The sequence below is a fragment of the Amblyraja radiata genome, chromosome 4 (assembly GCF_010909765.2).
Source record: "Amblyraja radiata isolate CabotCenter1 chromosome 4, sAmbRad1.1.pri, whole genome shotgun sequence".
In the NCBI taxonomy this organism is placed as follows: Eukaryota; Metazoa; Chordata; class Chondrichthyes; order Rajiformes; family Rajidae; genus Amblyraja; species Amblyraja radiata.
Genome location: NC_045959.1, coordinates 56912404 through 56930811, shown reverse-complemented (window position 1 = coordinate 56930811; position 18408 = coordinate 56912404). Strand labels below are relative to the sequence as shown.

The 18408-nt window shown below is 50.4% G+C and overlaps 1 protein-coding gene across 5 annotated transcripts in view; it reads right to left on the bottom strand.

Annotated features, from left to right (window-relative positions):
- Positions 1-18408, bottom strand: part of kctd1 (potassium channel tetramerization domain containing 1) — a 96989-nt gene that overhangs the window by 41753 nt on the left and 36828 nt on the right. Inside the window, exon 1 of one of the 5 annotated variants that reach the window (XM_033019495.1) lies at positions 7961-8830. The exons of 3 other annotated variants lie outside the window; for them this stretch is intronic. In XM_033019495.1, the coding sequence (XP_032875386.1) occupies positions 7961-8712 (752 nt within the window). In that variant the 5' untranslated portion in view covers positions 8713-8830. Of the gene's footprint in view, positions 1-7960; positions 8831-18408 lie in introns of those variants that run through there. One more of the 5 variants, XM_033019497.1, reaches the window with a different exon arrangement.

The window sequence follows — 18408 nt, the reverse complement described above, 5'->3', positions numbered from 1 at the left end:
AGGGTGGTGGAGGCCGGTTCTCTGGATACTTTCAAGAGAGAGCTAGATGGGGCTCTTAAACATAGCGGAGTCAGTGGATATGGGGAGAAGGCAGGAACGGGGTACTGATTGTGGATGATCAGCCATGATCACATTGAATGGCGGTGCTGGCTTGAAGGACCGAATGGCCTACTCCTGCACCTATTGTGTATTGTCTTGACTCTAGTCCTTGGAGCACAGGAGGATGAGGGGTGATCTTATACAGATGTGCAAGATCATGAGGGGAATAGACAGTATAGATTTATAGATAGTGCAAATAGATTTTATCGACCTATAGATAGGATAAATGCACAGAATCTTTTATCCAGAGTAAGGGAATCAAGAACCTGGGGACATTGGTTTAAGGTAATAGGAACCTGAGCGGCAACTTTTTCCACACAGAGGGTGTTTTAATATATAGAACGAGCTGCCAGAGGAGGTAGTTGAGCTGGGTACTATAACAACATTTAAAACACATTTCGATAGTTACATGGATAGGAATGGTTTAGAGGGATACGAGTCAAACGTGGGCAGGTGGGATTAGTGTAGATAGGCCACGTTGGTCAGCATTGGCAAGTTGGGCTGAAGGGCCTGTTTCCATGCTGTGTGATTTTATATTTTAGCAGGTCGGGCAGCATCACTGGAGAACGTGGATAGTTGACATTTCTGGTCAGGATCTTTCTTCAGAGAACCTGATGGAGGTTGTGGGGGAGTAAGCTGGAAGAGAGGAGGGGCAGGACAAAGCCTGGTGAGTGATATGTGGATGAAGGCGAGGGGGGGTTTTGATAGGCTGTGTTGAAAAACACAGTGCTGAACATTGAAAAGGGATTCCTGGTCTCATTGGAAGAAGCCCCTTTTATTATGGGGTCACGGTGGCACAACAGCAGAGTATAATTAAGCATGGCTGACCCCTACCTCATCTAGTGTCGCCAGGACCATGGGCCTTAAAGTGAAATATTTAAGAAGCTGCATATCTCCTTGGGCCCAGATTGAACTTTTCAGAGCGTTGCAAGCTGGCACCAGAAATGATGACTCTCGGCATACTGTTCGAGAAGAATGTAGAAAGGAACTGCAGTTGCTGGTATATACAGAAGATAGAAACAAAGTGCTGGAGTAACTCTGCGGTTCAGGCAACATCTTTGGAGAAAAAGAATGGGTGGCGTTTTGGGTCTGGACCAGGGGTGGGGAACCTTTTCATGTTGGAATGCCACATTAAGTTAGCTGTAATCTAATAAGGCCGCATCCAAGAAACTTCAATTAGATACTTCAAAATGTACATTATTTTGTAAAGATCTAACTACTATGTACTAACTTCAAGAAAATGAAAAAAATGTGTTCATTCTAAAGTTAACTAACCTTTTAATGACTTTGAATGTACACAAAAATGCTGGAGAAACTCAGCGGGTGCAGCAGCATCTATGGAGCGAAGGAGATAGGCAACGTTTCGGGCCGAAACCGGCCCAAAACATTGCCTATCTCCTTTGCTCCATAGACGCTGCTGCACCCGCTGAGTTTCTCCAGCATTTTTGTGTACATTCGATTTTCCAGCATCTGCAGTTCCTTCTTAAACACTTTTAATGAATTTGTTGTGACTGCTTTTTGTGGGAAAGCATTTGAATATTTGGTTGCAACATGGAGGTACGCAGTTTCAGCTGATCTTCTAGATGGGTATCCATCATTTGTGACCTTAAAGGCGCCTTGATTAGGGTTAAGTTGGAGAATGTAGATTCGCAGCAAAAAGTGGTTGAAAAGCATGAAAGCATTTTTCGTGCGGGGAGGATTATTTTGTTGAATCATTTTTTACTCCTTGGTATTTTAAATACGTTCATTTTAAGATTAAAATAAAAATAATAAGACGAACAAAAACATGTTAATAAAAATAAAAGGATTTGTTCTACATAATTTGGATTCATTCAAAAGGACGCACAATGGCCTAGAAGGCCCCATGTGGCCTTAAGGCCGCAGGTTCCCCACCCCTGGTCTGGACCCTTCTTCAGATCCGACCCATCCTTTTTCTTCAGAGATGCTGCCTGATCCACTGAGTTACTCCAGTACTTTGTGTGTCTTCTGCTCCAGAAGGGGATCTATTGTACTCATGCATAGGTTTAGGTTTATTATTCTCACGTGTACCGAGGTACAATGAAAAGCTTTATTTTGCATGCTATCCAATCAGATCAGATAATACTATATATAAATACAATCGTCAGACTGTAAGTACAATAGGCAGAGCAAAGGGGAAGATACAGTGTGCAGAATATAGTTCTCAGCATTGTAGCCCACCAGTTCCAGAGACAAAGTCCAATGTCCACAATGGTGTAGAGGTGAATCGGACAGTACCCTAGTTTACGGAAAGAGCATTCAGAAGCCTGATAATTTTGGGGAAGAACCCGTTCCTGAGTTTGATGATGCGCGCTTTTCAAGCTTTCCATCTGACAGGAGCAGGGAGGGGAAGGAATGACTGTGATGGGACAAGTCTTTGATTATGTTGGCTGCTTTCCCGAGGCAGAGTGAAGTGTAGATGGAGTCGATGGTGGGGAGTCTGGTCTGCGTGATGGACTGGGCTACATCCACAACTCTCTGCAATTTCTTGCGGTCTTGGGCAGAGCTGTTCCCAAACCAAGCTGTGGTACAACCTGACAGTACGTTTTCTATGGTGCAAGTATAGCATAGAACGCATACCGAACGATTTGACTGGATAGCACACAGAACAAGCATTCAACTAGATCTCTGTACACACAACAATAAACCAACTAACTAACTAAAATCATGGCACTACACTCTAAGTTTGCTAGTCATGAAGGGAGAGATAGGTATCAGAATATGTACTGAATTATCCAATCTTAGGCAAGTCTTGCAAACCACATATAGGTACACAAATAGCTTCACTGATTTATATTAAGTTCAAACTAGGTCAAAGTTAACTTCCAAGTACTTAACTCCCACAAACAATCTGAATTCTATGTGTAGGGAGGAACTGTAGATGGTGGTTTATACTGAAGATAGACACAAAGTGCCGGAGTAACTTAGCGGGTCAGTCAGCATATCTGGAGAAAAAAGAATGGGTGACGTTTCGAGTCGGGACCTTTCTTCAGACTCTCGACCTGAAACCCCCCCCCCCCCCCCCCCCCCTCTATCTGCAATACCACTCACCTTTGTACCATCTGCAAACTTGCTAATCTTGCCTTGTACGTTCTCATCCAAATCATTGATATAGATGACAAGAGCAACGGCCCAGCAACGATCTCTGAGGCGCACCACTAGTCACAGGCTAGTCCGAAAAACAACCTTCCACCATCACCCCCTGTTTCCTTCCATGAAGCCAATTTTCTTTCCATTCAGCTATTTCTCCTTGGATCCCATGCGATGATTATTCAGATTGGGCAACTTCTTTATTCAGAAGAAGCTGAAGAAGGGTCTCAACCCAAAAGGTCACCCATCCTTTTTCACCACAGGTGCTGCTTGACCCGCTGAGTTACTCCAGCACTTTGTGTTTATATTCATTCACAATTCTATCCTCCAGTTTCCCCCTACATTTCTGGCAAGAAGGGTCTTGAGTAAATGTAAAAATGTTTGGAGTTCCGCGATAGGGTACAGATTACCCAAAATATTTAAGCTCTGGCTATTTATTAATATTTCACTTTTACTTGTCGGCAGATAAAGTGAACGAGTAGAGGATTTCCCAGTCTAATGTAAAAACACAGTAATCTTACCAAAGCCGAATTAGATTGAGCTTAGACTACAGATCATCGGGGATGTTGTGTATGCATCAGGTAACTAATGAAAGGCTGGGGTCAGACAAAAACAATGAGGCAGCACAGTGGCGCATCGGTAGAGTTGCTGCCTCACAGCGCCAGAGACCCAGGTTCGATCCTGACCACAGGTGCTGTCTGTACGGAGTTTTACGTTCTCCCTGTGACCACGTGCGTTTACTCCGGGTGCTCCGGTTTCCTCCCATGTTCAAAAGATGTACAAGGTTGGTAGGCTAATTGGCTTTGGTTAAGACTGTAAAATGTTCCTCGTGTGTTGGACAATGCTAGTGTATCGCTGGTCGGTTTGGACTTGCTGGGCGAAAGGCCTGGTTCCATGCTGTATCTCTAAAGTCTAAAAGCGAAAATATACAGGAGAAGGGGCTGAAATGAAAGAGTGACCAGCTGAGAAAGTCAAGTCCAGCCTCAATGTGTCAGAACCAATGTGATTCTCCCTCAAGATGCGAGTTAAATATACCGCATGCGATACAAAGTTAGGTAGGTAGGTAGGTAGTGATGTTGGTGTCTGTCTATGTGTGCACGCCTGTGGGTATGTCTCTGTTTACACACTGAGGGCATCTCACCTGGTTGAGTTATCAGCATGTACATACCATTCTGCAGCAGGGAAGTATTGTACAAAACAATTCCCCACCACTACCCCTGTGCAGGAAAGGGAAACAGGTGCAGACACAAGGAATTGCAGGTGCTAGAATCTCGAGCACAACACAAAGTTCTGGAGGAACACAGCAGGCAGGCAGCAGCTGTGGAGGAATATAGACAGGTGATGTTTCGGGCCGAGGCCCTTCTTCAGACTCAAGATCTCAGTCTGAAGAAAGGGCCTCGAGCTGAAATGTCGGATGTTCATTTCCCTTCCTAGATGCTGCCTGACATAGAAACATAGAAAATAGGTGCAGGAGTAGGCCATTCGGCCCTTCGAGCTAACACCGCCATTCAACATTACTATGGCTCATCATTCAAAATCAGCGCCCCATTCCTGCTTTCTCCTCAATCTAACTCTCTCTTGAAAACAAGAGAACCACTTCTCCTGACCCGCTGAGTTCCTCCAGCACTTTGTGAAAGGCTGCAGGGCTGGTTGTGTGGATGTGTGAAGTCCAAGCTAAGTGTAGAACTCCGGAGGGGAAGAGGGAAGGACCGGAGGAGTGGACAGGGAATGAGGGCAAGGGGGTTCGAGATGGGGGGGCGGGAGATTTTGGGGGGGCGGGAGATTTGGGGGGGGGGGGGGGGGGGCGGGAGATGGGGGGTAGGAGGGGGGGGGCAGGAGGGGGGGGCAGGAGGGGGGCACGAGATGGGGCTCACGAGATGGTGGCACGAGACGGAGGTCTTAGGGGAAGGGGAGGCGGGATGGCTAAGTGGATGGGGCAATGGCTAAGGCATGGACAGGGGCTTGCTTTTGGGCAGGTGCGGGGGCAAGAACAACAGGAGCTGGGAATGAGGCAAAGGGGGCTGGAGAAAGGATATGGACATATGGGTAAGGGACGAAAGGGAAAGATTTGGGATGGGGTGAAGGGGCAAAGAGGGCAGAAGAATGGGCAAGGGCACATGGGCAAGGGTGAAGGGACAAAGGAAACGAGGCAGGAGCAGTGCAAGGGGCAATGGCTTGCACTTCGGGGGAGGTAAAGAGGGTGACAGGTTGCAAGAGCTGGATGGGGTAAAGGGGGCAGGTGAAAGGGTAAGAGCACTTGGGCGGGGGGTGAGTTAGGATGGGGTGAAGGGGCCATTGGGACAGGGGCAAAGAGGCAATGCAATGGGGCAATGGTTCGCACAGGCAAGGGTAATGGGAGCAAGGGAATGATAGTCTAGACCTGAGATTTGGACAAAATGGGCAGGAGAAAGGGTTTGGGCACAAGGGGAGAAGATGGTGATGAGAGGCAAAGGGGAAAGAGTTGGTACAGGGATGAAGGAGGTTTTGGGACAGGGGCAGTACAAGGGGCAATGGCTCGAACGGGCAGGGGTGAAAGAGGCGATGGACAGGGGGCAAGAGGAGGGAATGGGGCAAAGGGAGCAGAAGAAAGGGTTAGGGCACTTGGGCAGGGGGGCAAGATCTGAAGAGTGGTGACATGGCAGAAGGGGCAAGGGACGAAGGGGGAAAGAATTGGGATGGGATGAAGAGGGCAATGGAACAGGGGTGGAGTGGGCAATGGACAGAGGCAGAGGCAGGAGGTAGTGCGAAAGGGGTCAATTGGGCTTGAACTGGGCAAGGGTGATGGTAAAGAGCGGGGAATGGGGCAAAGGGACAGGAGTGGGGGCAAGAATAACTGGGAAGGATGAAGTAGGCAAAACATGGGAATGGTGGCGCAGGGGGGCAGGAGAAAAGGATAAGGGCATGGTCGAAGTTGGGCAAATTGACAGAGGCAAAGAGAGTATGGAGAAAAAGGGGCAGAGGAAATGGTCAAATGGTCAATGGGAGCTGGGCAATGGTGCAAGGAGCTGGGCACTGGGGAAATGGAAGCAAGGTAAATGGGCAATGTGGCAATGGGGCAATGGGTGCAAGGAGCTGGGCAATGGGGCAATGGGGCAAGTAGCTGGGTAATGGGGCAATAGGGGCAATGGGGGCAAGTGAGCTGGGTAATGGGCAAGTAGCTGGGTAATGGGGCAATGGGGGCAGAGTAGCTGGGTATGGGGCAAGTAGCTGGGTAATATGGGGCAATGGGGCAAGTGAGCTGGGTAAATGGGGCAATGGGGCAAGTAGCTGGGTCAATGGGCAATGGGGCAAGAGCTGGGCAATGGGGCAAGAGCTGGGCAATGGGGCAAGAGCTGGGCAATGGGGCAATGGGGCAATGAGCTGGGCAATGGGGCAAGAGCTGGGCAATGGGGCAAGAGCTGGGCAATGGGGCAAGAGCTGGGCAATGGGGCAATGGGGCAAGGAGCTGGGCAATGGGGCAAGAGCTGGGCAATGGGCAAGCTGGGCAATGGGGCAATGAGCTGGGCAATGGGGCAAGAGCTGGGCAATGGGGCAAGAGCTGGGCAATGGGGCAATGGGGCAATGGGGCAAGGAGCTGGGCAATGGGGCAAGAGCTGGGCAATGGGGCAAGGAGCTGGGCAATGGGACAAGAGCTGGGCAATGGGGCAAGGAGCTGGGCAATGGGGCAAGAGCTGGGCAATGGGGCAAGAGCTGGGCAATGGGGCAATGGGGCAATGGGACAAGAGCTGGGCAATGGGGGCAAAGAGCTGGGCAATGGGGCAAGGAGCTGGGCAATGGGGCAAGAGCTGGGCAATGGGGCAATGGGGCAATGGGGCAATGGGACAAGAGCTGGGCAATGGGGGCAAAGAGCTGGGCAATGGGGCAAGGAGCTGGGCAATGGGGCAAGAGCTGGGCAATGGGGCAATGGGGCAATGGGACAAGAGCTGGGCAATGGGGCAAGGAGCTGGGCAATGGGGCAATGGGGCAAGGAGCTGGGCAATGGGACAAGAGCTGGGCAATGGGGGCAAAGAGCTGGGCAATGGGGGCAAGAGCTGGGCAATGGGGGCAAGAGCTGGGCAATGGGGGCAAAGAGCTGGGCAATGGGACAAGAGCTGGGCAATGAGGCAAGAGCTGGGCAATGGGGGCAAAGAGCTGGGCAATGGGACAAGGAGCTGGGCAATGGGGCAATGGGGCAATGAGCTGGGCTATGGGACAAGAGCTGGGCAATGGGGGCAAAGAGCTGGGCAATGGGGGCAAGAGCTGGGCAATGGGGGCAAGAGCTGGGCAATGGGGGCAAAGAGCTGGGCAATGGGACAAGAGCTGGGCAATGAGGCAAGAGCTGGGCAATGGGGGCAAAGAGCTGGGCAATGGGGCAAGGAGCTGGGCAATGGGGCAATGGGGCAATGAGCTGGGCAATGGGGCAAGGAGCTGGGCAATGGGGCAAGGAGCTGGGCAATGGGGCAATGGGGCAATGAGCTGGGCAATGGGGCAAGGAGCTGGGCAATGGGGCAAGGAGCTGGGCAATGGGGCAAGGAGCTGGGCAATGGGGCAAGGAGCTGGGCAATGAGGCAAGAGCTGGGCAATGGGGGCAAAGAGCTGGGCAATGGGGCAAGGAGCTGGGCAATGGGGCAATGGGGCAATGAGCTGGGCAATGGGGCAAGGAGCTGGGCAATGGGGCAAGAGCTGGGCAATGGGGCAAGGAGTTGGGCAATGGGGCAAGGAGTTGGGCAATGGGGCAAGGAGCACTGGGAAGAGGGTTAACGAGGCAGCGTACCTGGTGATGGCTTGTTTCTGGATGACGGGCCCGGCTCCCTGCTCCTCGAGTTTGCGGATGACGGCGGCCAGCGCAAGGTTGGCGCTGCGGAGCTCGGGGTCCTTGGTGAGGTCGAGGGTGCGGCAGTGTGGCGGCTGGTTGAGGTGCCGGTTGAGGGAGCTGCGGATGCTGATGAGGGAAGACTTGCTGTACACCTGGCCGCTCTTGGAGCGCGCCTCGGCGTAGAAGGAGCGCAGCGCCCGGCACAGCCCCGCCTTGTCGAGCCGCTCGAAATCCGCCCGCTCCTCCCGCTCGCTCAGGTAGTCGCGGAAAATCTTCACGGCGTAGCGGGTGGCCAGCCGTGTATTCTGGCTCCTCCGCCCGCCCGCCACCGGCAGCGGCAGCGACAACCCGGGCGGACAGTTCCCCACGGGCAGCGCCTCCCGCTGCGGCCACCCGTGCCCGCTCGCTCCTGGACCTGGACCTGGTCCCGTTACGCCCGGGTCTGGTCCCGTTACGCCCGTTTGCGGACTTTCTCCGCCCGTTGCTCCCGGTTTCAGTCCTCTTCCACCCGGTTGAAGTCCAGTTGCGCCCGTTGTGTCCGGTTGCGGTCTTGCTCCGCCCGGTTGCAGCCCCGGAGCGCCCGGTGGATGCTGCGCTCCTACCGGTTGCTGACCCGCTCCTGTCCCCGCTCCAGCTCCAGCTCCAGCTCCGTCCCGCCGCCCGCTACCGGCCACTCGCGCCATGTTGCGGCTCTGCCGGGCCGGACGCATGCGCTGCGGTTGGGCCGGGCCGGGCGGAGCGGAGGGAGGCAGAGCCCGGGACAACCGCAACCTCTCACCCCGCTGCTGCTGCTGCTGCTGCCGCTGCTGCCCCACCCCGACCCAACCCGGTCACCCCGCTGCTGCCGCTGCCTCCACCCCAGCCGGGTCACCCCACTGCTGCCTCACCCCGACCCCGCCCGGTCACCCCGCTGCTGCCGCTGCCTCCACCCCGACCCGGTCACCCCACTGCTGCCCCACCCCCACCCAGCCCGGTCACCCCGCTGCTGCCGCTGCCTCACCCCGACCCAACACGGTCAACCCGCTGCTGCTTCTGCTGCCGCCTCGTCCCAGCCCAGCCCGGTCACCCCACTCCGCTCCCTCCGGCGGGCAGCTCCCTGAACACGCCGGCTCTGCGCTGCCGGGCGCCCGGTGGAGAGACACCTGCCCGTACCTCTCCTCTCTTTCTCTAACTCCCTCTTTCTCACTCACACCCCGCCTCCCCCTTTCTCTCTCACTCACCCCCTCTCTCTTCTCCCTCTCTTTACCCCTCTCTTTCTCACATTCCTTTTCTCTCTTCCCCCCCCCCCCCCATCCTCTTTCTCCTCTCTGCCCACACCCTCCCCTTCTCTCTCTCCCTCTCTCCCTACCCGTTCCCTCTATCCACCCTCTAACCTCTCTTATCCCACTCTGTCTTCCCCCTTTCTCTTTCTCTCATCCCCCCTCTCCTTCTCTGTCTATCCTCTGTTCCCCCCCCATCCACCCTCTCTTTCTTACCCCACTCTCTCTTCCTCCACTCTCTCTTCCTCCACTCTCACCCTCCTGTCTCCCCTCTCTATCACCTTGTCCCACCTCTCCCCATCCCCCCCCCCCCCTCCGTCTCTTACCGCCTCTCCTTGCCCCCTCCAAACTCAGTTGCTGCATCTTCAGCCACCCCACGGTATCACCACAATACTCCCACCCTCGTCCAGACTGTCCCATTGCCCCTTGACAACTCCCTCCCCACCACCTCCCAGTGTGTCCTGTGCCCTCTCCAATACACCTTCCCCACCCCCCCCCCCCCCCTTCCTCTCACACCCTTTGGCCAAGTTCTCCATTTCTCACTCCTTCATTCCTCCGTCCTCCATCACACTCTCCTCCTTCTTAGTTCGCTTCAGTTTAGAGATACATAATGAAAACAGGCCCTTCGGCCCACCGAGTCAGATCCAGCCAGCAATCTCCCCCCCCCCCATACACTAGCCCCCCACACAGTAGGGACAATTTATAATCTTTACCGAAACCAATTAACCTACAAACCTGTATGTCTTTGGAGTGTGGGAGGAAACTGGATTGCCTGGAGACAACCTACACGGTCGCAGGGAGAACATACCAACTCCGTACAGACAGCACCCGCAGTCAGGACCAAACTCAGGTCTCTGGGACTGTGAGGCAGCAACTCTACCGCTGTGCCACCGTGTTGCCTCATCGTTCCCTCCATCTCCCACCAGCCTCCTTTCCTCCTCCCTCTTCTCCCCAACCGCCATTTTCCCCCATCCGTCACTCCATTTCTCCTCCACCTCCTTTCCACATCATCCAACTCAGTATCCTGTACCTGCCTTCTCTCCATACCCCCGATCCCTTTAGCCACAAGGGCCACATCTAACTCCCTCTTAAATATAGCCAATGAACTGGCCTCAACTACCTTCTGTGGCAGAGAATTCCAGAGATTCACCATTCGCCATGTGAAAAATGTTTTTCTCATCTCGGTCCTAAAAGATTTCCCCCTTATCCTTAAACTGTGACCCCTAGCTCTGGACTTCCCCAGCATCGGGAATAATCTTCCTGCATCTAGCCTGTCCAACCCCTTAAGAATTTTGTCTGGCAAGACCACATCTGGAGTATTGTGTACAGTTTTGGTCTCCTAATTTGAGGAAGGACATCCTTGTGATTGAGGCAATGCAGCATAGGTTCACGAGATTGATCCCTGGGATGGCGGGACTGTCATATGAGGAAAGATTGAAAAGACTAGGCTTGTATTCACTGGAGTTTAGAAGGATGAGGGGGTATCTTATAGAAACATATAAAATTATAAAAGGACTGGACAAGCTAGATGCAGGAAAATGTTCCCAATGTTGGGAGAGTCCAGAACCAGGGGCCACAGTCTTAGAATAAAGGGGAGGTAATTTAAGACTGAGGTGAGAAAAAACTTTTTCACCCAGAGAGTTGTGAATTTGTAGAATTCCCTGCCACAGAGGGTAGTGGAGGCCAAATCACTGGATGGATTTAAAAGAGAGTTATGCCCCTGTCCCACTTAAGATAGAGCTCTAGGGGCTAGTGGAATCAAGGGATATGGGGAGAAGGCAGGCACGGAATATTGATTGGGGACGATCAGCCATGATCACAATGAATGGCTCGTAGGGCCGAATGGCCCCCTGCTCCTATTTTCTATGTTTCTAGAGCCAGTAAAGTCCGATCAAAGATAGTTTGTTGGTCTCCAGTGGGGTAGATCGTAGCTCAGGACCGCTCACTATTTGTTGGTAGGATTCAAAATTCAAGATTCAAGAGAGTTTATTGTCATGTGTCCCAGATAGGATAATGAAATTCTTGCTTTGCTTCAGCACAACAGTATATAGTAGGCATAAATAAATACAGAACAGATCAGTGTGACCATATACTACTGAATATATATATATACACATAAATAATCAGATCAAGTACAATAGGCTATTAATGTTCAGAGTTTTGTTTAATAGCCTGATGGCTGTGGGGAAGTAACTATTCCTGAACCTGGATGTTGCAGATTTCAGGCTCCTGTACCTTCTACCTGAAGGCAGCGGGGAGATGAGTGAGTGGCCAGGATGGTGTGGATCCTTGATGATGCTGGCAGCCTTTTTGAGGCAGCGACTGCGATAGATCCCCTCGATGGTAGGGAGGTCAGAGCTGATGATGGACTGGGCAGTGTTTAGAACTTTTTGCAGTCTTTCCCGCTCCTGGGCGCTCAAGTTGCCGAACCAAGCCATGATGCAACTGGTCAGCATGCTCTCTACTGTGCACCTGGAGAAGTTAGAGAGAGTCCTCCTTGACATACCGACTCTCCGTAATCTTCTCAGGAAGTAGAGGCGCTGATGTGCTTTCTTAATAATTGCATCAGTGTTCTCGGACCAGGAGAGGTCTTCAGAGATATGCACGCCCAGGAATTTGAAGCTCTTGACCCTTTCCACCATCGACCTGTTGATATAAACGGGACTATGGGTCATCATTCTACCCCTTCCAAAGTCCACAATCAGTTCCTTGGTTTTGCTGGTGTTGAGGGTCAGGTTATTGTGCTGGCAACATTTGGTCAGTCGGTCGATCTCACTTCTATACTCTGACATCTCCATCAGTGATACGTCCCACAACAGTGGTGTCGTCAGCGAACTTGATGATGGAGTTCGCACTATGACCGGCTACGCAGTCATGAATATAGAGTGAGTACAGCAGGGGGCTGAGCACGCAGCCTTAAGGTGCTCCCATGCTGATTGTTATCGAGCCTGACACAGGATGGTTCAGCTGCCTGATAACAGCTGGGAAGAAACTGTCCCTGAATCTGGAGGTGTGTATTTTCACACCTTTTGCCCAATGGGAGAACAAGTGTACAGGGGTGATCACTGGTCAGTGCGGAGTTGGTGGGTCGAAGGGTCTGTTTCCACACTGTATCTCTAAAGTCAATGTTAAGGAGGCAGTGCTGGAAGTCATGGGATCCAGGGTGGATATGACCCCCGGGGTCTGATGAGATCTACCCCAGGTTACTATAGGACACAAAGGAGGGGAGAGCTGTATTCCTGATGTAGACTTTTGCATCTTTGCTCGCTCCAGGTGATGTGCCTTAAGACTAAAGGTCAGCCAATATTGTTCCTTTGTTTAAAAAGAGTAGCGGGGATAAAGCTTTGTACAAAAGATAGACACAAAATGCTGGAGTAACTCAGCGGGTTAGGCAGCATCTCTGGAGAAAATGAATAGGTGACGTTTCAAGTCAGAACTCTGCTGCAGTCTCCAGTTTGACAATCTGAGTCTATCTGTGCTATAAACCAGCATCTGCTGTTCCTTCCTGCACAAGCTTTGTACATTATATTGGTGAGGCCACACTTGGAGTCCTGTGTACAGTTTTCGTCACCCTGCTATGGGAAGGGTGGAATTTAGCTGGAAATGGTGCAGAGAAGATTTACAAGGATGTTGCCAGGACTTGAGGGCCTGAGCAATAGGGAGAGGTTAGGTAGGCAAGGACTTTATTCCATGGAGCACAAGGAATTAGGCTGATGGGTGATCTACTAGAGGTGTAAAGATTCATATGGGAATAGATAGGGTGAATACACTTTTTTTTCCCATGGTAGGGAAATCAAGAACCAGAGGACATAGGTATATGGTGAGAGGGGAAAGGTTTAATAGGAACCTGAAGGGCAACTTATTCACACAGACGTTGGTGGGTATAAGGAACCAGCTGCCAGAGGAGATAGTTGAGGCAAGTACGATAACGACATTTAAAGACACTTGGACAGGTATATGGATTGGAAAGGCTTAGAGGATATAGACCTATAGGCAAATGGGGCTAGCTTAGATTGGTAGTCAATAGACAATAGATGCAGGAGTAGGCCATTCGGCCCTTCGTGCCTGCACCACCATTCAATGTGATCATCCACAATCAGTACCTCGTTCCTGCCTTCTCCCCATATCCTTTGACTCCGCTATCTTTAAGAGCTCTGTCTAGCTCTCTCTTGAAAGCATCCAGAGAGCCAGCCTCCACTGCCCTCTGAGACAGAGAATTCCACAGACTCAAAACTCTCTGTGGGAAAAAGTGTTTCCTCATCCCCGTTCTAAATGGCTTACCCCTTATTCTTAAACTGTGGCCTCTGGTTCTGTACTCCCCCAACATCGGGAACATGTTTCCTGCCTCTAGCGTGTCCAAACCCTTAATAATCTTATATGTTTCAATAAGATCTTCCTCTCATCCTTCTACATTCCAGAGTACTTTGGGCGATGGGGACAAGTTGAGCCGAAGGGCCTGTTTCCATGCTGTGTGATGCTATGACTCTAAACCAGATCTCAGATGAGATCTTTTAAGAAGCGTTTGAAGAGGGTTTGAGATAGGTCCTTAGATATGGATGGATATGAACCCTGTGCAGACAGATGAGATTATCTTGCCATTGTGTTCGGTACAGTCATTGTGGACCAAAGGGCCTGTTTGTGTGCTCTATGTTTTCCTCATCCCCATGCTATGTTTTGTTGTTTGTGATAGTTATTAACAAGTTGGATATGAATGGAGGATGAATGATTAACAGATGACATGAACGTTGGTAGCGCCGTGAAGAAGGTGGTCTTGGTCACAGCAAGAAATTGGGTAGAGAATTGACAAATGGTATTTGACTCTGACATGGGTGAGGTGATGCATTTTGATAAAATACAATGATACAATGAGACAATTTATTTGTTGTCATTTAAACCTCATTTAGGTTCAAACGAAATTTGGTTTCTGCAGTCATACACACAAGAAAACCAACCAAGACACAACACAATTTACACAAACATCCATCACAGTGCATCTCCTCACTGTGATGGAAGGCAAAGTCTTATCTCTCCCCAGCACTCCTCATTCTCCTCCCAATGTCAGAGTCAAAGCCCCCGGCAGGCAATGGTAAGTAAGTCCCGTGGCCATTAAAGCCGCGCCGGGCGATGCAAGGCCGCGCTCCGGGTCTTGGTGTTGGAGCTCCCGGCGGGAGCTAGCAAGTCCCGCGGCCATTTAAAGCCGCACGGGGCGATGTAAGGCCCTGCTCCAGGTAATTTTCAACCCCGCAACTCGGGCGGGAGAAGTCGACGTTGCAGAAGCCCCAAAAAGCGGTCTCCCATTAGGGACCCGTGGGCTCCCGGTGTCACCGTCCACCAGACCTGCGGTTGGAGCTTCCGAATTTCCGGGGTCGGGCGCAGCAGCGCGCCACCATAGCTCTCCATGCTCCGAACTCGGCCAGCTCCGCGATGGTAAGTAGGTCCGCAGGCTCCGTGATGGGAGCCCCAGGTCGTTCCGGTTGGAGGCCGCCCAATGTGCTAGGCCCCAATGACAACGGAGACCCGACAGAGAAAAGGTTGGGTTCTCCGTACAGGGAAAATATTTTAAAAGATTCCCCACCCCCCGCCCCCCCACACACATACCCAGATAAAAAAAAACACTATAAACTACATTCAAACAAGACAAAAAATAAAAAAAAGACAGACGGACTGCAGAGGCCGCTGCGACGTGAGTCGCGCCGCCCACCCAGGATTTTGAGAGTCTATACAGTAAATAGGGTGCTAAGAAATGTTAATGAACAGAGGAACCTTGGGAACTAAGTGCAGTATAGTTTAGAGATACAGCTCGGAAAACACACACTTCAGCCTACCGAGTCCGCACTGACCATCGATCACCTGTTCAGTTCTATGTTACCCCACTTTTTCATCCACTCCAAACACACCAGGGGAAATTTACAAAGGGCTGATTACCCTACAAACCCGCACATCTTTGGGCTGTGGGAGGAAATCCACCCGGCCACAGGAAGAACATGCAAACTCCATACAGCCAGCACCCATAGTCAGGATTGAACCCAGGTCCCTGGTGCTGTGAGGTAGCAACTCTACCACTGCGCCACTGGGCCACCATTCAAGTCCTCAATGCCTTGAAATGGCCAACAAAGGTAGAGCGGGTGGTGAAGAAAGCAAATGTGTTCATAAGTGATAGGAGCAGAATTAAGCCATTCGGCCCATCAATTCTACTCCGCCATTCAGTCATGGCTGATCAAGCTTTCACTCTTAACCCAATTCTCCTGCCTTCTCCCCATAGCCCCTGATACCCATTTTAATCTTTATCTCCACCTTGAAAAACATCCATTGACAGCCTTCTGTGGCAATGAATTCCACAGTTTCACCACCCTCTGACTAAAGAGATTCCTCCTCATCTCCTTCCTAAAGGAACGTCCTTTAATTCTGAGACTATGCCCTCTGATTGAGACTCTCCCACTAGTTGAAACCTCCTCTCCCCATCCACTATTTCAATGAGGTCCCTCCTCATTCTTCTAAACTCTTGTACTAAACATTATTCCCTTTATCATGTATCTATACACTGTGAATGGCTCGATTGTAATCATGTATTGTCTGTCCGCTGACTGGTTAGCACGCAACAAAATCTTTTCACTGTACCTCGGTACGCGTGACAATAAACTAAACTCAAACTCGAATATACAACCTAACCTCTATGGGTGTAGAGGGCACACTGTCTGGTTGCATCACAGCCTGGTTTGGCAATTCAAACGTCCGGAATCGAAGGAGACTACAAAGAGTGGTGGACATTGCACGGGTCCTTCATGGGCACTGACCTCCCCACCGATGAACGGATCTACAGGAGCTGCTGCCCCAAGAAGACAGCCAACACCATTGGAGACCCACACCACCCTGGCATGTTACCATCTCGCTGCAGCCAACAGGAAGAAGATACAGGAGCTTGAGAACCGTGACCTTCAGGTTCAAGAACAGTTTCTTCCCAGCAACTAACTTGAACACTACACACACTAACCTCAGCAACTATGACCTTCTATGGTATCTCATGGTTCCTTTTTGGGACATCTATATTACTAAAAGTCTGATCTTGACCACTTCCTGTTGTTCTGTATATTGATTTTAGAAAAAACGCTACCACTTACGGCTGTGATTTTTGGCCATCTTACTCAGAGTCCCTCTCCGCTGCGCAGGACAAGAGGATTTTTCCCATCGATTAAAAATAAAAGAGTTATTAGTGTTTAAAAAATGTTGAGATTCTCTTTCCTGAAGGCCACGCCCCTTCCGGAGGGACTATAAAACCCGGAAGTGTTGAGTGCTTCAGTCAGTCTCTGCAAGATGGGGGAGCAAGAGGATCACATCTCTGCCTGAGTTGTGAATAACACTGAATACATGTCTACTAAACTGTGTGCCCTTAATGTGGTTTTAAAAAGCTTGCTAAAAGTGTTTTTTGGTTTTAAAATGCTTGCTAAAAGTGTGTTTTGGTTTGAGAATGCTAAAGTTGCCTTGTCTAATTAAAGTTGCCTTGCCTAATTAAAGTTGCCTTGCCTAATTAAAGTTGACTTGCTTAATTAAAATTGCCTTGCCAAATGCAAGAGGTTTGTTTTGAACATGCGCCTTTTAACTTTGCCTTATTGAAAAGTGTGCAACAGCTTTTATAAGGAAAAACCGTGAATAAACATTTTATTACATCAGGACTGTGTTTAATGCAAAATTGCTGCTCATTCCGTGACTTCTGCTTAGTGGAGAGGTGGCGCTGATTGCGTCATTTCCGCTTAGTAGAGAGGTGGCGCTGAGTGCGTCATTTTCGCTTACTAGATAGGTGGCGCTGAGTGCAGAAGGCCCACAATGAAGACGCCACCCTGAACCATTTGAGTAATTCAAGACAGCTTACTACTATGTATATGGTAAGTGTGTTTGTTGAAAGTTATTTAAAGCACGTTTTTGCTGCAGCAACAGCTGTAGAGGAGTGTTTCAGAGTAAAAATGGCTTTAAATGTTTGAATCATTTGGTTTAGGCACAACTGTGTTCTTATTTTCAAACTTCTTACATAGAGTATATGGTTAGTAACAGGATTCGGTATGCTTACCACGTTCTGAAGTTACTTGGCATTTTAGTATTGGTGCTGTGTGTGAGGGGGTGAAGGGAGGAGGGGGGGTGAAGGAAGGAGGGGGGGGGTAAAGGGAGGAGGGGTAACTGAGTGAACTGCCAGCGTACCTGCCGTAAGTGACTGCACTGCCAGCCCTTCGGCCATGAGTAAGTGAACTGCCAGCCCACCAGCCATGACTCGCTGAACTGCCAGCCCAATAATCCATTCAGTCCACCCTCTCCCCCTTCTCTCTCACAGTCACCTGTTTTGAGCAGAATTTCTGGCAGTTTCTCAGCTGCCAGCCTGCCAGGTCTGAGTGACTGCACTGCCAGGCCTCAGTGACTGAGCTGCCAGCCCAAGAATCCATTCGGCCCACAATGTCCATACTAGCCCTCTGGAAACCAGTCCCTTCGGCCCACAACACACATACTAGCGCTACAGAACCCCCCCATCCCCCCCCACTGGCCAGGGTCCCGACCCAAAATGCTGACCATCCAGAGATGCTGCCTGGCGAGCTGAGTTACTCCAGCACTTGGTCTTCTTTTGGAAAAAAAAAAATCTGCAGTTCCTTGCGCCTCCCCCTATATTCCTTCTTCTGGTTTAACATTTCCCCCCTGTCTCGTTCACCATCTTTTATCTTTTAATCTTGGGCCATTGTACAACCATCAGTCAATCATAAAACAAAACCCTCATATAAACAGTGATGCAAATGAGGGGGTACGCAGGGAGGCGGCATTCCCCTACTTTTCAGTTTCCAGATGTATGCCCAATTTCTGTACAAGAAGGGAGTCAGAGTTGTTAAATACGTTTTTTTTTTTTAAATGACCATGGATAATCGTTATAACGAGTCACGCTGCATCGGCCTTGAGACGAAAACGATTTGTTATACGATGTGTCATCAATACCTCGATCCACATTCCTCAGTAAATGTAATTGTGTTTTGACCATGTATTAATGACACCGCGTTCCTTTGAATAAAAATCATGGGGGAATTTAATAAACTCACTGTCATTGCTCCGGACCGTGAGCACGGGCTCCTTCTGGTGTGCAGGTAGTCACGTTATTTTATTATTCCACTTTATTTT